The sequence below is a fragment of the Talpa occidentalis genome, unplaced genomic scaffold, assembly GCF_014898055.3.
Source record: "Talpa occidentalis isolate TD23 unplaced genomic scaffold, MPIMG_talOcc4v2.1 talOcc4.4, whole genome shotgun sequence".
Taxonomy (NCBI): domain Eukaryota; kingdom Metazoa; phylum Chordata; class Mammalia; order Eulipotyphla; family Talpidae; genus Talpa; species Talpa occidentalis.
This window is the reverse complement of record NW_023604295.1, coordinates 144,338,662-144,359,108: the sequence shown is the minus strand read 5'-3', so window position 1 is coordinate 144,359,108 and position 20,447 is coordinate 144,338,662. Positions and strand designations below refer to the sequence as shown.

The 20,447-nt window shown below is 51.2% G+C and overlaps 1 protein-coding gene across 3 annotated transcripts in view; it reads left to right on the top strand.

The window, feature by feature from the left end:
- Positions 1–3,911, top strand: part of SCARA5 (scavenger receptor class A member 5) — a 62,718-nt gene extending 58,807 nt beyond the window's left edge. For all 3 annotated transcript variants that reach the window (XM_037526514.2, XM_037526513.2, XM_054701077.1), the window contains 2 exons: positions 212–406; positions 1,952–3,911. In XM_037526514.2, coding sequence (XP_037382411.1) covers positions 212–406; positions 1,952–2,088 — 332 coding nt within the window. In that variant the 3' untranslated portion in view covers positions 2,089–3,911. The remainder of the gene's footprint in view (positions 1–211; positions 407–1,951) is intronic.
- Positions 3,912–20,447: the final 16,536 nt, after the last annotated feature.

Sequence of the window (20,447 nt, the reverse complement as noted above, 5' to 3'; positions counted from 1 at the left end):
CGCTGCGCCACTGGGGAGCCCCCCAGTTCTTATATGCATAAATAATACTTGAAAAAAAGAAAGCAAAAGGTAAAAGGTGGGGAGAAGAAATCACGGTGTCGCCATGACTCTGCCAGTGTGGCCTTGGCTGCAGCCCCCCCTCTTTCCTGCGCTGGGGGGGAGCCTCTGCCCACTGTGTCCAGGGCACCAGTGACCCCGGGCTGCCCCGCAGGTGGCATGGAGGCCATGCTGATCCGGCTGGTGAACGGCTCGGGCCCGCACGAGGGCCGCGTGGAGGTGTACCACGACCGGCGCTGGGGCACCGTGTGTGACGACGGCTGGGACAAAAAGGACGGCGACGTGGCCTGCCGCATGCTGGGCTTCCGCGGCGCGGAGCAGGTGTACCGCACGGCGCGGTTTGGGCAAGGTAAGGCGCTGGGAGGGAGAGCCCCGGATCCCCAGCACTGGCCTCCTTCCTGAGACCCCTCGTGGCCACCCGCCTCCTGTCACCAGGCCCCGCTCCGGCAACCCCTGCCACGGCCACTTGCTGTCCCCCGGCCACCTGTGGACATGGCCCGTGACTGGGCCACCCCCTCTCCTTGCCTCGGCTTCCTCTCTTTTCCTGCCTGCTGGTCAGAGGCCCCCTCCACCTCACACTGGTCTCAGGGTCCAGTCTGGGCCCCTCCCACTTAGGCCAGTCCCTTTTTCTCTCTGCTGTGAGGCGCACAGATGCCTGAGAATGCCGTTTCAGCTCAGGCTTTTGGCTTAAAGACCCAAATCCACACACCACCTTCTCTGTGGAGGAGCAGTTAGGTCACCTTTTATTACGAATTTGTCTGTCCTTGGCATGCTCTGCAACTCCATGCGTGCACCTGCTTCACTCACCCCCCACGGTCTCCCCGGCCCCATGCCAATGCCCCGTTCATCTTCAGGTGAGCAGCTCCAGCTCCTGCATCTTGTCCTCAGATGGCAACATTTCCAAAGCCTTCACCAGTTGGGTTGCTTTCCTTTTGAGGCGTTCAAGCCCTTCTTCCTGCAGATGGTACAGGAAGTTTCCCTGGCAGAAGGTCCATGTCCCCCAAGCCCCTTTCCTGAGCACTTTCTAGACAGCTGAGGGCCAGACTAGGCTGCATGGGGCATGGAGGTGAGCAAACCTGGTCTGCACGTGTTCCCTGCAGACAGGGAGGTGGACGGGTGTGGGTTTTGCACCGCGAGGCAAGGGCCATGCAGCACGGGGAGTCACGGGGAGCGGGGCGCCTCCCCAGGCCGCGGGCGGTGCCGAGGTCCCTCTGACCACATCACGGACCTGCCTACCGCGGCCCAGCACACGCCTGCGGATCATCACCTGTCTGGGAACGCTGCTGAGTCCCGGGGCTGGCCTTCCGAGGCACAGGTTTGGGCTTGTAGCATGGGACCATCTGCTCTCAGCCTCAGGAGATGGGAGGTAATGCTGGCACTGGCCTGCCTGTGCACAGGGACAACAGGGGCACAGGGACAACCCAAAATCTGCCTGACACTGTCCGTCTGCTTAGGCCTGCCTGACTCTCATCAAACAAATGTCACAAGACATCACAGCTCAAAGCCGTGCAGTGTCACGTATAAAGTGCGGGCCTGGCAGACGGCTGGACTTGGGCCTGAGTTCAGACTCTGCCCACTTACAAGTGAGCAACTTGCACTGAACGCTTTCTGAGCCTCGGTTTTCCCACCCGTAAGATGGGTTTATTAGCGCCAGAGGACCGAGGAAGATCGCACAGGAGACACTCGGGAGAGGCTGCGATCGCCCCAGCAGTTACTATTCTGCAGTGGAGAAACTGAGCCTAGAGAACCGCAGTGAGGTCTCGGTGGCGGGGAGGAGGCAGGTGGGAAGCTCTAGATTCGAGAATGGCCAAGAAGGCCTGACAGCCTCGCCAAGGGCCAACGCGGCAGAGCACCCCGCCCTCCTGCTGAGACCCTCCGTGACTTGTCTCCACAGGCACCGGGAGGATCTGGATGGATGACGTCGCCTGCAAGGGCACAGAGGACACCATCTTCCGCTGCAGCTTCTCCAAATGGGGGGTATCGAACTGCGGACACGCCGAGGACGCGGGAGTGACGTGCAGCCGACACTGACGGGGGGCGCCCCAGCTTGGGGGCCGCAGCCGGCCTCCTTCCTGCTCTCCAGGGCGGGGGCATCGCTCGGGTCACCCTGACCAGCTCTGCCTCGCCCAGCCCAGCAGCGCCCCCCTCCCGGGCCAGTAGCAACCTGTTGCCCTTGTCCCCGTGGACATCTCCAAGGTGCCACTCTGCGTCTACTTCCTGCCCCTACCCCAGGACCCACTCGGGGGGGCCCCTTGCCTGGCCTCCTAGACACCCGGCCCGGCTCCCGAGGCCTCGTTCCTCCCGTCTGTGGCTCGACGTGAACGCTGACAGGATGTCGAAGAGAAACGCAGCCCTAGGCACGGGAGGGAGTACCAGAGGGTTCTCTTTGCAGATCATTCCCAGACCTGTTAGGCCAAGCGTCCTGACATCTCTCCAGCCACGGGCAACACCCAGAGACTCCCGTTCCCCTCTTTGCTCTGCCTCTGCCCCCCGATGTTAGTTTGCTGACGTGACTTAGAGAGGCAGCTGCAGGAACAAGAGGGAAACACAAGAGCCGATCCAGACGTGGAGGGGGCGGGCGATGTGTGTGTGCTGCGAGACCAGCACGCACGCATCAGGCCCCGTGGCGCCTGGGTGCACACGGCCTGCTGGAGGCACTGCCCACGCCCTGGCCTGCAAGCCAGAAGACTGAGAACAACTGACCTCTGTGTCCACCGCAGCGCGCCTGGCCGGGCTTGAGCAGGCAGCTCGCGGTGCACGCGGGTGACTGAGTTACAAACCTACAATGCTCAGGTGTGAGTGCGAGACCAGACACGGCTTGTTCCCAGGTCAGCCAGGCACACAGGGGGTATGGAGGGCGACACAGGGTTGTCTGGGCGAAGCGGAGACCAGCGCTCAGTGCCTGGCATCACCGTTCAAGTCAAGTCCTCTGCATTGTTAGGAGGGCATGATATAGAACATTCCAGGCTTCTTGGGTGTGATCCTGGGGTCAAGCGAACATGTGTCCTGGTGGATCCTACCAAGGTGTCAGGAAATGGATTCTCTCTAACCTCTGGAGCAGGATGGGCACAGGAATCTGCAAGTCCTCATCCCGCGCCCTCCCCCGGGAGGTCATGTTCTGCTTCGGACAGGAGGAAGGGGCCGAGCCGCTCACATCATGCTCCAGGACTGGGGCTGCATGGCAACAAGTGCGCACAGACCCACTGCACCTAGGGAGCCAAAAGGCTCAGCCAGACCCGGGGTGCACACACGCCTGCAAGCTGGGTGAGCAGCAGCTTGTCTGGGGCTCCTCCGATGCAGACCAGCAAAGATCCTAAACTAGTCTGTGCTGTTGGTTGTTCTTTGCTTACAATATACTCGATATTCATTAATGCCCTAGTGACCAGAGACTCTTTCTGCCATTGCTATGTGTAGGCAACACGCAGGGCCCGTGCCTCTCTTGTCCCGGGCCGACCACGCACGTGCGCGCATGTAGACAGAGCGCTCTTCCCCGTTGGCTCCGCGCATCGCAAAGTTTGCATTTAAAGAAGAAAATGCTACAGGTGGAGAGATGTCACATTGAATGCAATAAATTCCTAAGATGGTTCTGGAAAACACCCACTTGCCCCAGTAAGGAGGACCCATATAAGTTGGTCTTTGGGGAGGAAAAAAAAAGTCTTGTTTTCCATCAAATGAAAACAACAGCGATAAGTGTTTGAACCTTAAAATAAAAGTCTACTGGTTTACAATCCTACTTAAGAGGGCATGGAAATAACCATGGACCTGTATTTCAGGGACTAGAGGAAATTAGGCCTGGCCTAAAATACATCAGGCCTTTTTGTAAGAAAAAATTTCAATAAAGCTGAAAACATGTCACTGCTAAGACTTCTGTCACATTCTTTCTGATGAGAAGACAAGTCCTGTGGGAGGACTGTTGAAATCTGGGTGTTCTGATCATTTTTCAGCAGCAATTAGTAGGAAGGGCAACTTAGACTGAGAGCGTGGTGGAACAGAGTGTCACAGCCATATGTGGCAACCTAAGGACAGGGTTGGAAGCAACAGAACCACATCGAGGCCCACCTTCTAAGACAATTGCTCCTGGAGTCACCTCAGGGATTTGCTGCCCTTGGAAGTTCCATTCACATGTAAGAGACTTTCCAGAGTTAGTCAAGATCTGTGAGGCCAGGAGCTCCCAGACCCTGACCCAAGGAGGGTGTGCGATGCCCCAGGTCATGGTGCCATCCTGGCAACTCACTCGCTCACAGCCAGCACCCCTGGGAACACCTACTGTCAGGACCTTAACAATTTGCTAAAAGATGTCAAAAGAGAAAAGTTGGCCTCCTGGACATCCACCATGGAGACCTCCATCTTTCCTCCCCTAAAACACCTGGGGATGCCCCACCTGTGGACAGGGCCCCCATTCTGTCCACAGCCTCCATGGAGAGGGACAGCCCTCTCTTCCCTGCCCTCTCTAGAGTCTACACATCACCACTCTTGCCCTCCCCTCATTGCCTGCCTGTGAGGACCAGGTTTGGGGGCCTACAAGTGCTGGAGTTAAGCCAAGCCACTCCATAGGCTGCATGCGTGGAAAGGACTATAATTTCTTCCATCTCTAAAATCAATTGACAGACTTATTTATTCTTGAGTCACAAATGGGACTAAGCAGGAAGTTGTTTGACATTTGGAGCTGTATGACTTTATGCGAAGAAGAATGCCAGGCAGGTCCCCCCACAGCGCAGGCTAATCATAGCCAATGTGGTGACATTTCCTAAATCAAGATAAAGAGCCCTTTATTATTTATACCGTGCTTGTTTCCTAAGCTATGTAGTTATAATCAATGTCTTACCCCTCCATGTGTTTCTGAGACATAGTTACACACGAGCATAGCAAACCAGAAAATTAAGAAACGTATCTTAAAAGCACATCTTTCCAGACCTTTCTGGAGTAGCTTAGTGTTGGGCAGCAGAGGCAAAGGGCAGGCAGGGTTCAGGTAGGGGAAGGGTGGGGGTAGGAAAAAGGACAGGAGTTGGATTTGTGAGAAACCACCACCACCAAGGTTTTGGAAACTTCTTGTGAGGACTCATTTCTGAAGATCCACTTAGATCTTGTTATATAAACAAATCCAGAGATTAATTAGAATCAGAGATATTTTCACAAGTAGTGTGAACCCTCTCCTACTGCCAAGTTCTCATCCCACAATTCTGGGCAGTGGTATTTTCTGACGGAGAGACTCCACTGTATGAGCAAAGGAATGTTCGAGGAGTTATTCTGGCAGTTGTGCCATGAACACAGCCGACCTCCTTGGACATGGTGCCTTCACTTAGGACCTTTCAAGTGGTGAGGGGCAGTCCCTCAGTGAGGCTTATGTTAGAATGACTCCCCGAAATAAAATCCAGAGCCATTGCAATGCGGCAACCAGGCCTAGAGCGGGCAGGGGCCTGGGGACAGGGGTGGGAGACTGCAGGCCTCCCAGGCCCAGTGAATCTTTACTCTTTGGGCTTTTTCTGGTGTGATCTCGTGGTCCTGCCTCTCTGTAGCCACTCATCCTCCCGTAGCTGTTCTCTGCTGCAGCTGTTTTCTGTGTGAGTGATGCAGCCCTTAGATCCACAGCCTCCAGGCTCAGGTGTGCACACACGCGCATGCCCACACCAGCTCCAGGTTTCCACCATCAGGCCCGTGTGCCCCGAACCCATGCTCCCAAGCTCCTCTTGCATTCAAGGCCACAGATGATAGCCACAGAGGCCAACGGTGCAAAAGCTTGACTATTTCATCACTTACCCTACACCATTCATTTTCTACCCATTTAGTAAAGTCAAAACAGAAACACTGAAATGGGTTGAAAATGTACTGCTATTAATAGGTAAGACCTTGCAGAGGAAAGGTTCTCTCTGTGACCTTGAATTCAAAATGAAACAAGGAGAAAAAAAAATAGGGAAAATGAGTAGAATGTTAGTTAACTATAGAAAAACATCAAATGGCAAATACATATATAGGGGAGGTCATATATATTGGAGGTCAAGGAAGAGGCAAAGTCAGAAAACATTTGAGGACATAATGGCTGAATCTTCCCCAAATTTGGTGAAAATTAGAGACCCATAGGTCCTTAAAATTCAACAAACTTAAAGCATGTGTAAAATGAAGGAACTCTACACCGAGGTATTTTGTAATTAAATTGACTGAAGGGCCTCCCTGGTGGCACAGGAGTTAGTCTCAGTGTTATCAAGCTATCAGCAGCCACTGCAGCACAAGTTCGAGTTCCATCCCCGGCCAGGGAGCTGACCCACATGGCACAGCAGACCTCTCCTGTCTCCCTGCTGCTCCCCTCAGCAGTGGATTTCAGTAGATCTGCCTGTTCTGCTCCCCGCTCTGACTCTGGTGAATCCTCTCACCCCCTGCACCTCTGGCCTACACCCCAGTTCTTATATGCATAAAAAGTAAAATAAATCTTTAAAAAAATAAAAATAAATTGCCTGAAATGACTGATAAAGAGAAAATCTTAAATGCAGTCCATGAGGGAGAAACCATATGTGACAGGAACAGAGTTAATAATATCAGCAGGTTTCTCTTCAGAAACAATGTAAGTGAAAATATAGAAATGCAACATCATTCAAATACAGAAAGAGAAAACACCTGCCTGCCTAGAATGGCTAACCCAGTGACTAGCTCCTGTCCAACACGAAGGTGATATGTAGGTTCTTTCAGACACGCAAAAGTTGAGTTGCTCACCCCGCTGATCCAGGCTACACGAAAGTTAAGTCTAGATGGCAACAGTCACTTCATGGGTTCATATTTTTAACTGCATTTAAATCTTTTCAAAAGATAATGGACTGTTCAGAGCAAAAATAATGACAAAGTTTGTGTCGGAAAGGGCGTGGAGCAAATGCAGAGCCGCATCACTCTCACCGGAGCTGGTGGAAATGACCATGGCACAGCCGCCTTGGAAAATATCTTGGCAGCTCCTTAAATTCAGCCATTTCAATCCTAGGCATTTTCATCCAAGAGAAACAAAAGCACAGTTTCACCCAAAGATTTGCATGCAAATGTTCACAGCAATTTTGTGATACACAAAAATTGGAAGGACCTAAGTGTCCAGCATCGGTGAGTGGATAGGTCAGTGGGTGTGTCCGCACAGTGGACATCATCACAGACCAATAAAACTGAATGTGGACCTTTAAAAAGACATTATGGACAGCTTGAAGCAAACCCGATCAAGAAGAAAAAGAGAAGACACAAAAAGGGACTTCGAGGCAAGTCAGAGGGGCGCTAAGAACAAGCGTCCTGCCCTGGCGTTTTTTAAAGGAAGACGACATTTCAAGTATTTCTGAAGGCCAGAGTAGCATCCTGAAGTTGAAAGTGCAATGACATTTTAAACAACAGAGTCTGCAGGTGGTGAGACTGGTAAGCACTCACTACTCGAGACTGGAAGTGTATGGAAAGGGGAAAATCACAGGCCAATCCCACCCGTCGACATAGAGGCAGACCCTCGACACTGTGGATCAGCAAAAAGCAGCAGCAAAATATAAAAAGCATTCTGCGCTGTGCCGCGTGCAGCGTGGAATTTATGCTAGGAATGGAAATTGCCTTCACTTAGAAAATCTACTTATGCAAATCACCACATGAATAGATTAAAGGATAAAAAGCCTATGTAATCTCAACAACAAGAGGGTCAATATTTGACTGTAATACTGCTGCACCTCCTAGGGTGGATGGGACTTGGCATAAGGGTGTTACCAAAAGCCTGTGATAAACACTCCTAAGCGCGAACCCCGCCAGCCTCCCCTCTCGGCAGAAACGTGGCCAAAACGCCACCACCTCTGCGTCTGCGGTATGTGCCAGGCCTCCGGGCCCGCACAGTGAGAAACAAACAAATAAATAAAAAGTGTGAGGATTGGAAAGAAAAAACAAAACTGAGTATTTGCAGATGATGTGGTGATGGGCTCAGAAAACCCGGAGTCTGAGCGCGTTATTAGAATGAATATGGGCGTGAAAATCACGAATGAATCGCCGCGGGACAGAAGGAGGCGCCAGCGCTCCTCTGAGGTCTGCTCCCTTTTAGTTCTATGCTTAATCCTGAAGCTTGAAAAAAAGGAGACGTGTGTCCCTGTGTGAATGTCTAAGCTCTGCTAAGCTGTGAACGCCGCAGGGCGCACCCACTGAAACGTTTTCACAGATGGACTTGTCACAAATGACTGGGGAGCAGAGCACTGGGCTTGGGATCATAATGCCCTTGACAGGGTGACCCCAGAACATCTCTCCAGCCGTTTCTTGTCCCCAGGGCCCATCTCGGGCTCTAGATTCGAGGGCCCTTGACAAGCCCGTGCTGTCTCCCCTGCAGAGGAGTTCTTCCTTCCACTGCCCCTCTCCCCTCTTACTGTCCTTCACTCCGGGAGAGCCCTCCCCGATGCTCTCCCTCGGGTATGTCCTCTTAGTACCATCTGCATGTTCCTGCTCTTCCCCGTCATGTCAGCGCCCCGATCTGTCCAGGGTCGGCCTCTCCCACGAGGCCATCAGCTCCAGGATCGTGGGAACGGGTTGTCCAGTGTCATGGCACCTGTTAGTGGGTCTGCCCAAGGGCAGGAGCTTAATATCTGAGAAAGGGAAGAAGACATAGAGCAAGGAAGAAAATCCTCTCCTTTCTGCACTAGCGAGAACTGAGGGATGTGTAGAGGGTAGTAGGGACAAGTCAGTGTTGACTTTGCTTTCTAGGGAAATAGCCCCATCTCAAGGTGCTTTAGCATATTATTATTTCTAAAGTGCATTGTGCCCAGTGGCAGCTTCCCAACCACGTCTCCGGAAATTCCATTTCTAATACTGATTAGATTTTGCTGGTAAATTGCATTGGTAGAAAAATACTGGTAGGTAAAACTGTTAAATCCCCAAATAAAAAATTGCAATAGTGAATATAGTTCGATGTCATTCATTGAGCAGAAATTCGATGACAGTTGAGGTGGCTACTTTGCAAAACAGTTTATAGAATCTGGAATCAGAGGAACGGGATCCAAGTCTTAGTTTCACAACTTACTGGATGAAGCTCGGACCTCAGGATCAACATGTGTGTGCACAGCTCATGCTGAGAGGGCTAAAACACTGGTTAGGAGGCTTCCCTGGTGGCGTAGGGGCTAAGTCTCAGTGCTACCGCCTGAGTTCGATCCCCAGCCAGGGAGCTGACCCACATGGCGCAGCAGACCTCTCCCTCTCACCAGCTGCTCCCCTCAGCAGTGTATCTCATTTCTGGTGAATCCCCTTACCCCAGCACCTCTGGCCTACACCCCAGTTCTTCTACACCCAAAAAAAAAAAAATTAAAGAAATGTTAAATTGAAAGTGCTTCACAAAATCTAGAGGCCAATACAAATAACATGTTTATAGTAACATCAACACTGGTGTATTAGAAAAATTGTCATTATAATTTAAAATTGTAGGGAACTGATTGATAAAAACCCCACACACATGCCTGCATAGATACATGATTAAATAAACAAATAAGTGTTGGAACACTTTCTACTTCATTATATTACTTTGTTACAGTGCTGGTTTCACTGCCTTTGCCTGAATTTCTGAGGAAACAGAACTTGGGGTATTTTGCTCACTCCCCACGAGGCTCCTGCTGAGAAAGTCCAGGGCTCTTCTGGAAGAGCAGACACTGTGCGTGAGCAGCTTCTAATGCACCTTGAGTCCATCTCCCTGGACCTTTACTGGGTAATGAGCCAACGAGCTGAGGGAGCCTGGGCAGGAGGGGAGCAGGGCCCAAGGCAAGACTCGAGGGAAACGCGGGGTTCGCACCTTTGCAGAAAGCTCACGGCGGCTCTTGGGCGCCACCTGCAGGTCACTGAGAGAAGCGCCCCGAAGCCTCGGGGAAGTCTCGGTCAGCAGCGCCCGGATTTCTACAGCTGAGTCCACTGCACACGCGTGGCCTGGGGTTTGTTTCAAATGCAGGTTCTCACTCAGCAGATCTGGGGCAGGACCGCCGAGCCTCAGTGGGTCTGTCTCCCAGGCAGCGCCCCCGGGCTGCCTGGCCACAACCCCCCACCCTGGAGCAGGACGTCTGCAGGGGTCAGGTGGAGAAGGTGTTAGAAATCACCTCACCCCACCTCCTTGCTTTCCTGGTGAGGAGGCCGAGCACGCAGAGAGAAGGCAGGAACCACCATGTGCGTAAAATAACTATAATTTCATTTCCTTAAACCTGGATTTCTGGTCTGTGACCTTCAGCTGCATGGGTGAGGCAGGCTTTCCAGCTCTGACTCTTTCTGATGGCTTCACCTCTTAGATCCACAGAGCGAGTCTAGCCTGCCTCCTCTGATGAGCTCAAGGGCCACTGAAGATTTATCTGATCATCCAATCGCTAAGCCGGCAATTTTCTACCACCCATAATACATTTTCCTGTTTCTCCTTGCTGCACTGCTGGCTGGGGAAGATTCCTGGCTTCCAGATGAAGGTGGTGTCTCCCAGGTAGTAGAACTCCCCCAGATTGCCAAAGTGGAGTCAAGGTCAGTGGGTCAGGCCTGTCGGTCAAGGTCAGTGGGTTTTACCTACTGTCACCTCTGGTTGCCATCACAAAGAAGGCTGACTGCCCCTCGCTAGGGTTCATGGCTGTAAGGGACAGGAATGGACGCTGTGCAGGTTTTCTGATCCCATGCAGACGGGGTAAAGGAGGAGTCAGAGTCCTCAGTGGCTTTTGCAGGTCTTTTATTGGGCTTCACCAGGCATATGGCAGGCAGGGGTGCTGGGGGGCCGGCAGCCCCCCTAGCCCCCAGCAAATCCGCACTCTCTCTGGGCTCTCTGGCCTTCTCTGCTTCTGCTTTTTGGCTTCTCTCATCGACTTCTTTTCGGCTTCTTTCTCAGCTTCTGCTGGCGTCCCCGTGACGCCGCCCTTAAAAGCACCGTCTTAGCCCAGGTGAATCCCATCTACATCTGCCCACACCCTACTCCAGGTGCCGCCATCAGGCATGCATTCAGGACCACAAGGATCCATCATCTATCCTGATGGTGGGAGGGCAGAAAAGCCTGACCTTTTCTTTACCCTACAATGGCCCACGAGGTTACCGCAGGTGGCCTTAAACTTGACCTTTACACTCCCCAGGGGGTCCTCTCCCCAGGGGCCACAGAGCCCCAGTCCCCCACATCACAGTTACTCTCTGTAACGTGCTACGGGGGGTAATCAGGCCCACTGATTTTAATTCAAGGACATTTAGAGAGAAATTCAGCTAACCCTCAACTACATTAGGTGTAATTGGTCCAAGTTTTGGAATAAATTACCTTCGAAAAACAGCTGACGCCACACTTTACAGTCCAGGGCCTTGAAATGGATTACCCCCAAACCACAATTAATTGGCAGAATCTGGAAAATAAGCACTGACTCATGGAATTCATTAACATCACCATTTAAAGCAAAGGCTAAGCTATATGAGTAGAAATGCAGAAATTGACACTTGTGTGTGTCTGGCATGGGGCAGTGGAAAATTTCCGCAGCCGGAAAGCAGAAGATAAGGGCTTTATCCCTCCATCTGCCACTCGCTAAAAGTGCGTCCTTGGGCAAGCTGCTGAGCCTCTTTGGGACTCGCATTCCTACATTTGAGATGAAGGGCTTGTAGGAGATGATCTTTCAGTTTCCCTGCCAGCTCCAATATTTTATGACCGCAAAACGTGTATAGCTTGAGAGAAGGAGCAGACTTTCTACAGAAAAGTGTTGCTAGTAAGAACTCTCTTGCACCTTGATGTCTACACACAACTGTCTGCTGTGCTCGGGGACTGCTTGCACAGGTAGCTGCTTGCACTTGGGGTCTCCATCATGCCCAGCTGGCTTCCTCAGCAAGTAGCACCCTGAATTGGTTTTCAAAATCCATCCAGCGGTAGTAAGACAGGTGTTATTACACCCCTTATGCTGATGAAGAAACTGAGGCACAATTAGGCATGGGGAAATGCCTCAAGTCACACCGCTGGTGCTGTGCTCTGAAGGCTGTGTCCCCAAGGCTGTGTCCCCCAAAATCCACAAGTTGGAACCCAAACCCTCAATGCAATGGTATTAGAAGGTGGAGGTTCTTGGAGGTGCGCAGGTGGTAAGGAAGAGCCCTCAGGAGTTGGGGTCTTATAGAAGGGACCCCAGAGAGCACCCATGTCCCTTCCACCCTGAGAGGACCCATAAGAAGTCTGTGACCCACAAGAGGGCCCTCACCAGATCATGCTGCACCCCAAATTTGGACTTCCAGCCTCCAGAATTGTGAGAAATAAATTTCTGCTGTTAATAAGCCACAGGTCTGTGGCATTTTGGACTAAGATATCTAGTAAATGACAAAATTAGAATAAAAGATTTGGCTTCTACTCTGATGTCCTGACTTAATCTCTTAAGCTGCTATAACAGAATACCAGAGTCTGGACTTGAATAATAAACACTTATTTCTCATAGATTTCCAGATCAAGGCACCAGCAGATTTGTGTCTGCCGAGCGCCCGGCGCCTGGTTTGTAGACAGCCTCCTCCTGCTGTGCTCTTGCTCACGGAGCCTCTGCTGTGTTCCCAGAGAGTGAGAGATCTCACTTATAAAGGCACTAATTCCATCACGGGACCCCACCCTCCTAACCTTATGACCTAACCCAAACCTATCTGCCCTTCCTCCCCCCACCCACACACACACACCCACACAAAGACCTTGCCTCCAAATACCATCACAATGAGGGCTGTAGTCTCAGCACACGAATTTGAGGGGCTACATTCAGACCAAAACATCCCCCATTCCTGGCGCCAAGTATGAATTCGTACAAGCAATCTTTACCATAAAAGTCAGATTTGCAGATATCAGCCCAGCACATGTAATCAAAGTAAATCAGAATAAATGGAGACTGTGGAACTCACGATGTCTTTCCAGAGGTGGGACTTTAAGTGTCTATTGGTTAAAACTGCTAAATTGAGTAATTTGTTGCACGGCATGGGGAAAGCCACTACCCAGGGAACTAGCAATCTACAAAATTTACAACGAGAAACACAAAGCAAGCATTGGAATAACTGGGAACAATATGTAATGGTTCATGGAAAATATACTGACTGCAGCTATGTCAGCAGTGAACTGTTTTTATATATGATTTCAAGAGGAAGAGCATCGTTATCTCATTAGCTGAATGACGCTTGGCTGAAACACCCCTCCCCATGCCCGTATTTAGTCACTGAGGGCTGATACATTTGGAAGGGGAATAAACCCATTCACCTTCCATGCTTATGAGTCCCGCTGACCAGTTAATTTACAAAAAAAAATATATATATATATATATATACGTGTATATTGGAAGACTACAGGGTGGTCTATTTTTAATATTTGGTATATGGGTGTAGGTAAGGTAAAAGTATCCGGCTTTTCTGCCCTCCCACCATTAGGATAGATGAGGGAACCCTGTGGTCCTGAATGCATGCCTGATGGCGGCACCTGGAGTAGGGTGTGGGCATAGGTAGATGGGATTCACCTGGGCTGAGACTGGGCTTTTAAGGGCAGTGTCATGGGGACGCCAGCAGAAGCAGAGCAAGCAGAGGAGCAGAGATCGCCGGAGAGCCCAGACATAGTGAAGACTTGCTTAGTCCAGACATAGTGAAGACCTGCCAGCCTCCCAGCCCCCCCGCACCTCTGCCTGCCGTGTACCTGGTAGATCCCAATGAAAGCCTGAAAAGCCACCGAGGACTCTCTCCTCCTTACCCTGTCTGCTCGGGTCATAGAAAACCTGCCCTAGGCCCATTCCTGCGCTTACAACTGGCCACCTGTGAGAAAGCAACTATGCAAACCATTGCCGTTCGGAGCTGAGAGGGTATCTAAGCATCCTTAAAGAAAGGTCATCATCTTGGAATTAAGAAAAATCTTTTCAATTGAATACATCAGCCATCTAAAATGTCGTTCATTCCCCTTTACTTTGCTCCTTTTGCAGCAGAGTGTGTAAACTTTGTTACAATGAAGAATGGCATTTTGGGATCATCAAAATTTCTAAGTTAAATTAAAATGACAAGCTCAACAGGCTCTCGCTTGGCAAGGCAGGCCTCCCCCCTTGGTACATTCTGAGTGAAGCCAAAATGTCAATATGTAAAAATTCAGAATGCTGAGAGAATATTCATTTTACCAAAATCTTTAATAAAGACGCCGCTAAGATTTACGTTTCTTCTATTCACATGCTTGCCAAAGAAACTCGCAGAAGGAAGAGGGATTGAAAGAAAACAGTATGTACATTGACACTCAGCCATAAATAGAAATTAAGTATTTTTAAAAATTATAAGATATTGAACAGGGATTGGGCATGAGAGGCCAGATTTACACAACAAATTTCAGGAATATAGATGTTTTGTAGAATAAGGAACACTTGTTAACTTAAATTAGGGTTAAATCCCAGGACACTTCTCTGTTAGCATAATATAGTGCTGAGAAATTCTCCTTGAAGGGCCGTGCAGCTGCTCTGGACGTCATCCAGCTTAGACTAATATCTGTAATTCTTTCTACAGTTAATAAAGTCTCTGGAGCCTTCTTGCTGTGATTAAATGCTAGCAAAGGCCTTGCCAAAGCCACTTAAAGAGCTGGCATTGTGGGCTTCCAGTAACTGCGTGGCCGCGGGCAGTCACGGCGGAGATCAGAATCTAGTTCCACGGAAAACGTGTCGCATCTGACTCGAGGAGTCACCTTGGATCCCGGCATTGCAAACTCTGCGGCCAAGGTGTCCCCTCCACGGCGTCCGCTGCAGGGAAGTGGAATGTGTCACCAGAGCCTCCTTGGCCATTTCAACTCCATGTTGCTCCCCCAGGGGATTAACAAAAGTTTTCTTTTCTCTCATCTTTAGGAGAGAAATCTAAATCCACTATTCGGAAGATAAGGAATAACTGACAAAGCAAATCACCTTCCAAAACAGGTGCTGCAAGTATCTTTTTTTTCTCCTTTTGCTCACGGTACAAAATGCTTTGAGATAAATAGTGACTCCAGGGGCAGTCTTCTCCCTGGACTTGAGGCTGAGGAGTGGTGCTCAGATTCCATCAAGCAAGGAGATGTGGGCTGATGACGGCTCACGCTGTGTAGAGGGATTAGAGTGGTTCTGTCCTCAGCTTTTCTTCCCGTCTGCGAAGGTACCCTGTTAAAAGCCAGGCTTGTTCAGAGGGCTCTGCTGCAGCTGACAGCTGACCAGGGACCACCCGGTGTCAGGGCCCCGAGTCAAGCTTTGGGGACAAGTCCCCGAGCAGCAGGCTAATCACCAAGAGAGAGTTCTGATGTTGGCAAATCATAAAGCCCAGACCAGGCAGACATGTGTTGAAACAGGGGTGCTAGGGGATGCACCGGTTCGGGTCTAAGACCTTAACGATGAGGCGATTGCCAAGGAATATGCAAAAACAGTCAGAGAAAGGCGTCCAGGGACAACTGGCTGCAGCATGTCCAGGACTGGCCGATCTCGTCACAAGCAAGGCCAGTGGGGGCGGCCCCCTCCCCAAAGGGCATCCTGGGGAGTAGCCAGGCCTCTACCAGCACCAGGAATGCAAAGATAAAGGAGAGACTTTCAGAGCTAACTATAGGAATCGGATCAATGTCCCTACTTTCCCTCCCCCGCAAAGGCCTGGTGAGACCAGAATGAAGCAATGTTGGCTCTCAGAGCCATAAACCGGCGATGGCTGGCAGCGGAGGGGCAACAGGACACCTTTGAAACTGGAAAAATGGATCGGGGAGTGTGCGTGACTCAGCAGACATGGAAACGCTGAGTGCCTGGCACGGAGGGGAGAACACGGCAGAATCCCAACAAGCAGGGGACTCAGGGGCAAGAGCTGCTTTCGGAAGCAGTGGTGAAGGGGTGGCTAAAACGAAAGAGCTAGTCCAAAGTCTACTTAAGAAGCAGGTAGCCCAGACGCAGAACCAAGCGCAAGCCATCGCCCTCACGATCCTGGATGGACGTCCTGAAACAGCACGTCCTGCTGAGAGGCACACGCGGGGGGGGCTTGGTAAAGAAATGGCTGAATCCAAGTATGTTTAGAAATATCTTGAGATGAGTCTGAAATATCCTGTCATATCAATTAAAAGGGAAGCTATCAAACAGCTATTAAGGTCCCGTAAACAAGATCCAGGAGCAGGTGGGGGGACGCCCGCCACCACGGCAGCAAGGACAGCCGCGCCCTGAATTGAAACCCACCCGCCCTGCTCGAGCACAAGCCTTTAGAATGACGTTGAAAGCAACCTCAGGGGGTCGCCTTTGCAGGAGGCCTGGCAACCCATTCATTCTGTGAACTACAGGATTATTTATGATAAGCGGAAGGGACGAAGCGTTCATTCTGCCTTTGTAGTACAGGGTGTAGCGAGACAGGCCTGGGAAGGCAACCAAGGGACGGGAAGGCCCGCCGGGACTCAGCCGTCGCTGCCACGGAGCTATACACTGTGCCAGAGCGGAGGCCCCGTGCAGAGCTTCCGTGGTCCCTGCCCGCCAATGAAGGGGGAGCTGAGTGGCGAGGGAAGCTGGGCAGGACCGGGGGGCACTGGACGAGGACGCCGGTGAAGGAGACACGTGGAGACAGACGCGTGGAGGGACCGGGTGGGTGAGAGACCCGCGGGAGCCGCCGGCGGCAGCCTTGGTCTTCATCTGTGCTTTGGGTTTGCTTCTTCCCTCCCAGACTTACCTCGTCCCTTTTGCCCCTTCCTATGTCTCCCACCCAGAAGGTGCCTCAGATTTGTGGCAAGTTTTAGGGCCTCAGCAGCCTGCCTCGGGCCAGCCGCGTTTGGCTGAGCATTGACCTGCGAGGGGACGGGCACTGTGGGGGCTTCGCTGGGGAACATTATCCTGTCTTCTCTCTGCGTGCACAGTGGTCCGATTCAAGGTCTCTCCCGCTAAGAGTCGGCTTGTCTCGATGTGGCAGGTGGCAGAACCCCTTCCCAGCATGCAAGTTTGGGGGGGTTCCAGGGTGCCCCTCAGTCTGCACACTAACATTACCATTTTCTAACCTCCAATAAATTAGTGAATCTAGGAATTGAACATGAATAACTCACCTCACCAGGAGACAATTGGACATTGTAGGGGCAGGAATGGACACTGAGCAGGTTTTCTGATCCCAGGCAGACCGGGTAAAGGAGGAATCAGAGTCCTCAGTGGTTTTTGCGGGTCTTTTATTGGGATTTACCCGGTACACAGCAGGCTCCCAGCCCCCAGCAAGTCTTCACTCTGGGCTTTCCGACCTTCTCTCTCTCTCTCCCTGGGCTTCTGCTGCTTCTCGGCTTCTCTTTCAGCTTCTCCTGGCATCCTCATGACGCCGCCCTTAAAAGCCCAGTCTTAGCCCAGGTGAATCCAATCTACATCTGCCCACACCCTACCCCAGGTGCCGCCATCAGGCATGCATTCAGGACAAGGATCCATCATCTATCCTCATGGCGGGAGGGCAGAAAAGCCTGACATTTTTTTCTTACCCTACAGACATTATGTACATACTGATGAAAAACAGGAAAAAATGTGAAAAGTACACCTCCACCTAAAGTTTAAAATATATGAAGCAAAAACTAAAGAACTAAAAGAAAGACACTAATCTCCAATCATAATCAGAAATGTTAACACCCTTCTCTAGGTTGATTAGAACAGGTAGAGGGAAAATCAATCAGGATATAGATGACGCCATCTCTGTAGAATAACTATCCACCAACCTGCTCTAACTGGCATTTAGAGGGTAATCCCTCCATGCTGCAGAATACACCTTTTCCACATCCTTTCTCCCGGATCCACACACTCTACCTCCACCCACGCCCCCCTTCCGCCCACTCATCAGGATGGTCGAGCAAACTCCTTCAAGACCCCCGTCCATGAAACCTTGCCCTCACCTCAAGCACAGCAGGCTCTCCTTACCAGCTCTCCCCATTGTGGTGTATCCTTATGTTAACTAGTCCCTGTGCTCCCTGAGGCAGGGTGCACCCTCCCTGAGGCAGGGTGTAACTTTCACTATACCCAATCACATACACATGCTTTGCTTAACAATGGACCATTTCTATGACAATGGTCTCAAAATGTCTATGACTTAGTGGTGTCATAACACTGACCTCGTGAGCAGTAAGGCGTCAAGGGTGACCCAGCTTCTCTGCCAAGATGCCTCCAGGAGTGGAGGGCGGCATGGAGAATAACATACACAATGACAAGCTGCGGTTTGTCATCTGTCCATGTCTCCATCACTCAGCAATGCCCTGCGTATTTTTCCATTTTCTGATTCCAGCAGCTGGTTCAGGCTCATTTCTTCAATGAACAAATGAATAAGAAAGAGAAGGAGGAAGAAAGTGAACAGGAGTTTGCCCACTTCTGGGCTTCTCACGAGCAATTCTTAAAGTTCAATCCCTCTTCTTCCCACCCACAAGGAAGAAAGAACCTCAAAAAAATCTACCTACTTCAGATTCACAATTTGAATCAATCAATAACTCCTGTTCACTACAGCAGTCATTTCTCACAAGCAACCCACCTAGTTTAAGCCTATTCTCTGCTTCAGGATGCCTGAATGGTGCTGAGAATACTAACAGGTACGTGAAGGGGCATAGGTACTGGGCCTTGGGGGGCCCCTCCTTTCTGATATCTACCTAGCCCTCTGAGCCCTGTGGAGCAATTAAGATAACTGGGTACATCACATGGCTGGAAAAGTGCTCTCTGCTCAGTGCAGTGCGGTGGTGACAAGCTTGTTTTTATGGCTCAGCCTCATGGGCTTTAATATGTGGCACATGTGTGCGCTGCGGGACAGCTCCTCCACCTAACTACCTTCCACGCGGACAGCGCCAGAACCTGTGATCTCCACGTCTTGAGAATATCCGGTTTCTTTTCTCTTCACACTGTCTGTTCAGTGGATGCTGTTGCCGTAGTGGCAGGAAGTTTCCAGCATACAGCAAGCAGGAGGGCTTCCCTCTGTTGAGCCGCCAGGACCTCCCGATACATTTCATGGAGTTGTCCAAGGGCTGGAATGTGCACCACCCAAATCTCTGGCCTGTTATTCCCTGTATTGACTCACCCTGAGAAGTGAAGCATCAAGACCATGTTTTCTAGCTGAATTACGGAGCAAAGAACACCATGGAGCAAAAACATCAGGGCACTGGAATTGTGACCAGCTGTCAAGGCCAGCCCAGAACCTTACGCAGTCTCGGAGGATGAAGCCTCCTCCCAGCGAGACCACAAGTGGGCGGCTTCCCTGAGGAGGGTCAAGTTCGCTGTCACACCTTCTCTCTTCTCTGGGCCACAAAGGAGGACGGAACTCATCAGCTCCAGGCCGCTCACATCCCAGCATGTTTTCCAAAGTGCTTTTTGTTGTCCAAGTCCCTTACTCCCAGGCCCAGCAGAAACCCCCTTCCTAGCAAGTCACAGCTGCAAGTGGAAATCTTTAGCCATGGAGGATGAGAAAAGGCTGGTGGAGTCCAGCTTCCCACAAGCAGCTGCAAGCAGGGCCCCTGCTGCCCCTCTGCTCCAAGGCCACATGACACCCTCTGGCCGCCCCCCAGCAGTAGGGAGCTGCTCACAGTGCGAGGCTCCCAGGCCTGCTTTCTCTTTTCCATCCTCAAACCTTTCCAGCTCAAAGTCGCCACTCCCTCTGAACGGACACACCCTCGTTCTGCCCCTCCTGGCACCGAGTATGAAGCCAAGTGTAATCAAACTGTGATAAGATGCCTTGTTGGCCAGTGTTTACCAGCCCCACTTCACACACATGTGTCCATGAAGCAGATGACAAAAATTAGGGCAAGGTGGCTTCTTTGTGAGATCAGATGTTAGAACAAGTAGGCGAGTCAGGAGCATCGTGAGGGAGAAGCAGCTGGCCTTGGCAGGACCCTCTCGGAATGAAGAGTGTGAGAAACTAGGTGAGAACGGGTCTTTGCTCCTCCAGCTCTGGAGACCGCTGGCAGGACTTGGTTTGTGGCTGCCAGGACGCAGCTTCAAGGTCAACATCTTGGAATCTCTCCATCTTCACTTTGCTTTCTCCTTTGCCTCCTCTCAGAGAGTCCGTGACTGAATTGTGGGCCCACTCAGGGCAATGCAGGATAATCTAGGACAGGCTCCTTGCTTAATAGCCTTCCCCTTCACCCCATCTGCAGACACGCTATTTCCCAATGAGCAAACGGATCTCAGAGATTAGAACCTGCTGTCTTTGGAGGTCACGAACCCGTCGATTACAACATCTTTAGCCATTTCTTTTAAAGATTTATTTATTTATGCATACAAGAACTGGGGTGTGGGCCCGAGGTATGGGGGGGGGGTGAGAGGATTCATCAGAGACAGAGTGGGGAGTAGAACAGCCGGTCTGCTGAATACACTGCTGAGGGGAGCAGCGGGTGAGACAGGAGAGGTCTGCTGTGCCATGTGGGTCAGCTCCCTGGCCACGGATAGAACTCTTGCTGCAGTGGCTGGAGATAGCTTGATAGCGCTGTTTTTAACCCCTGCACCACCAGGAAGGCCCCATCTTCAGCCATTTCTAAC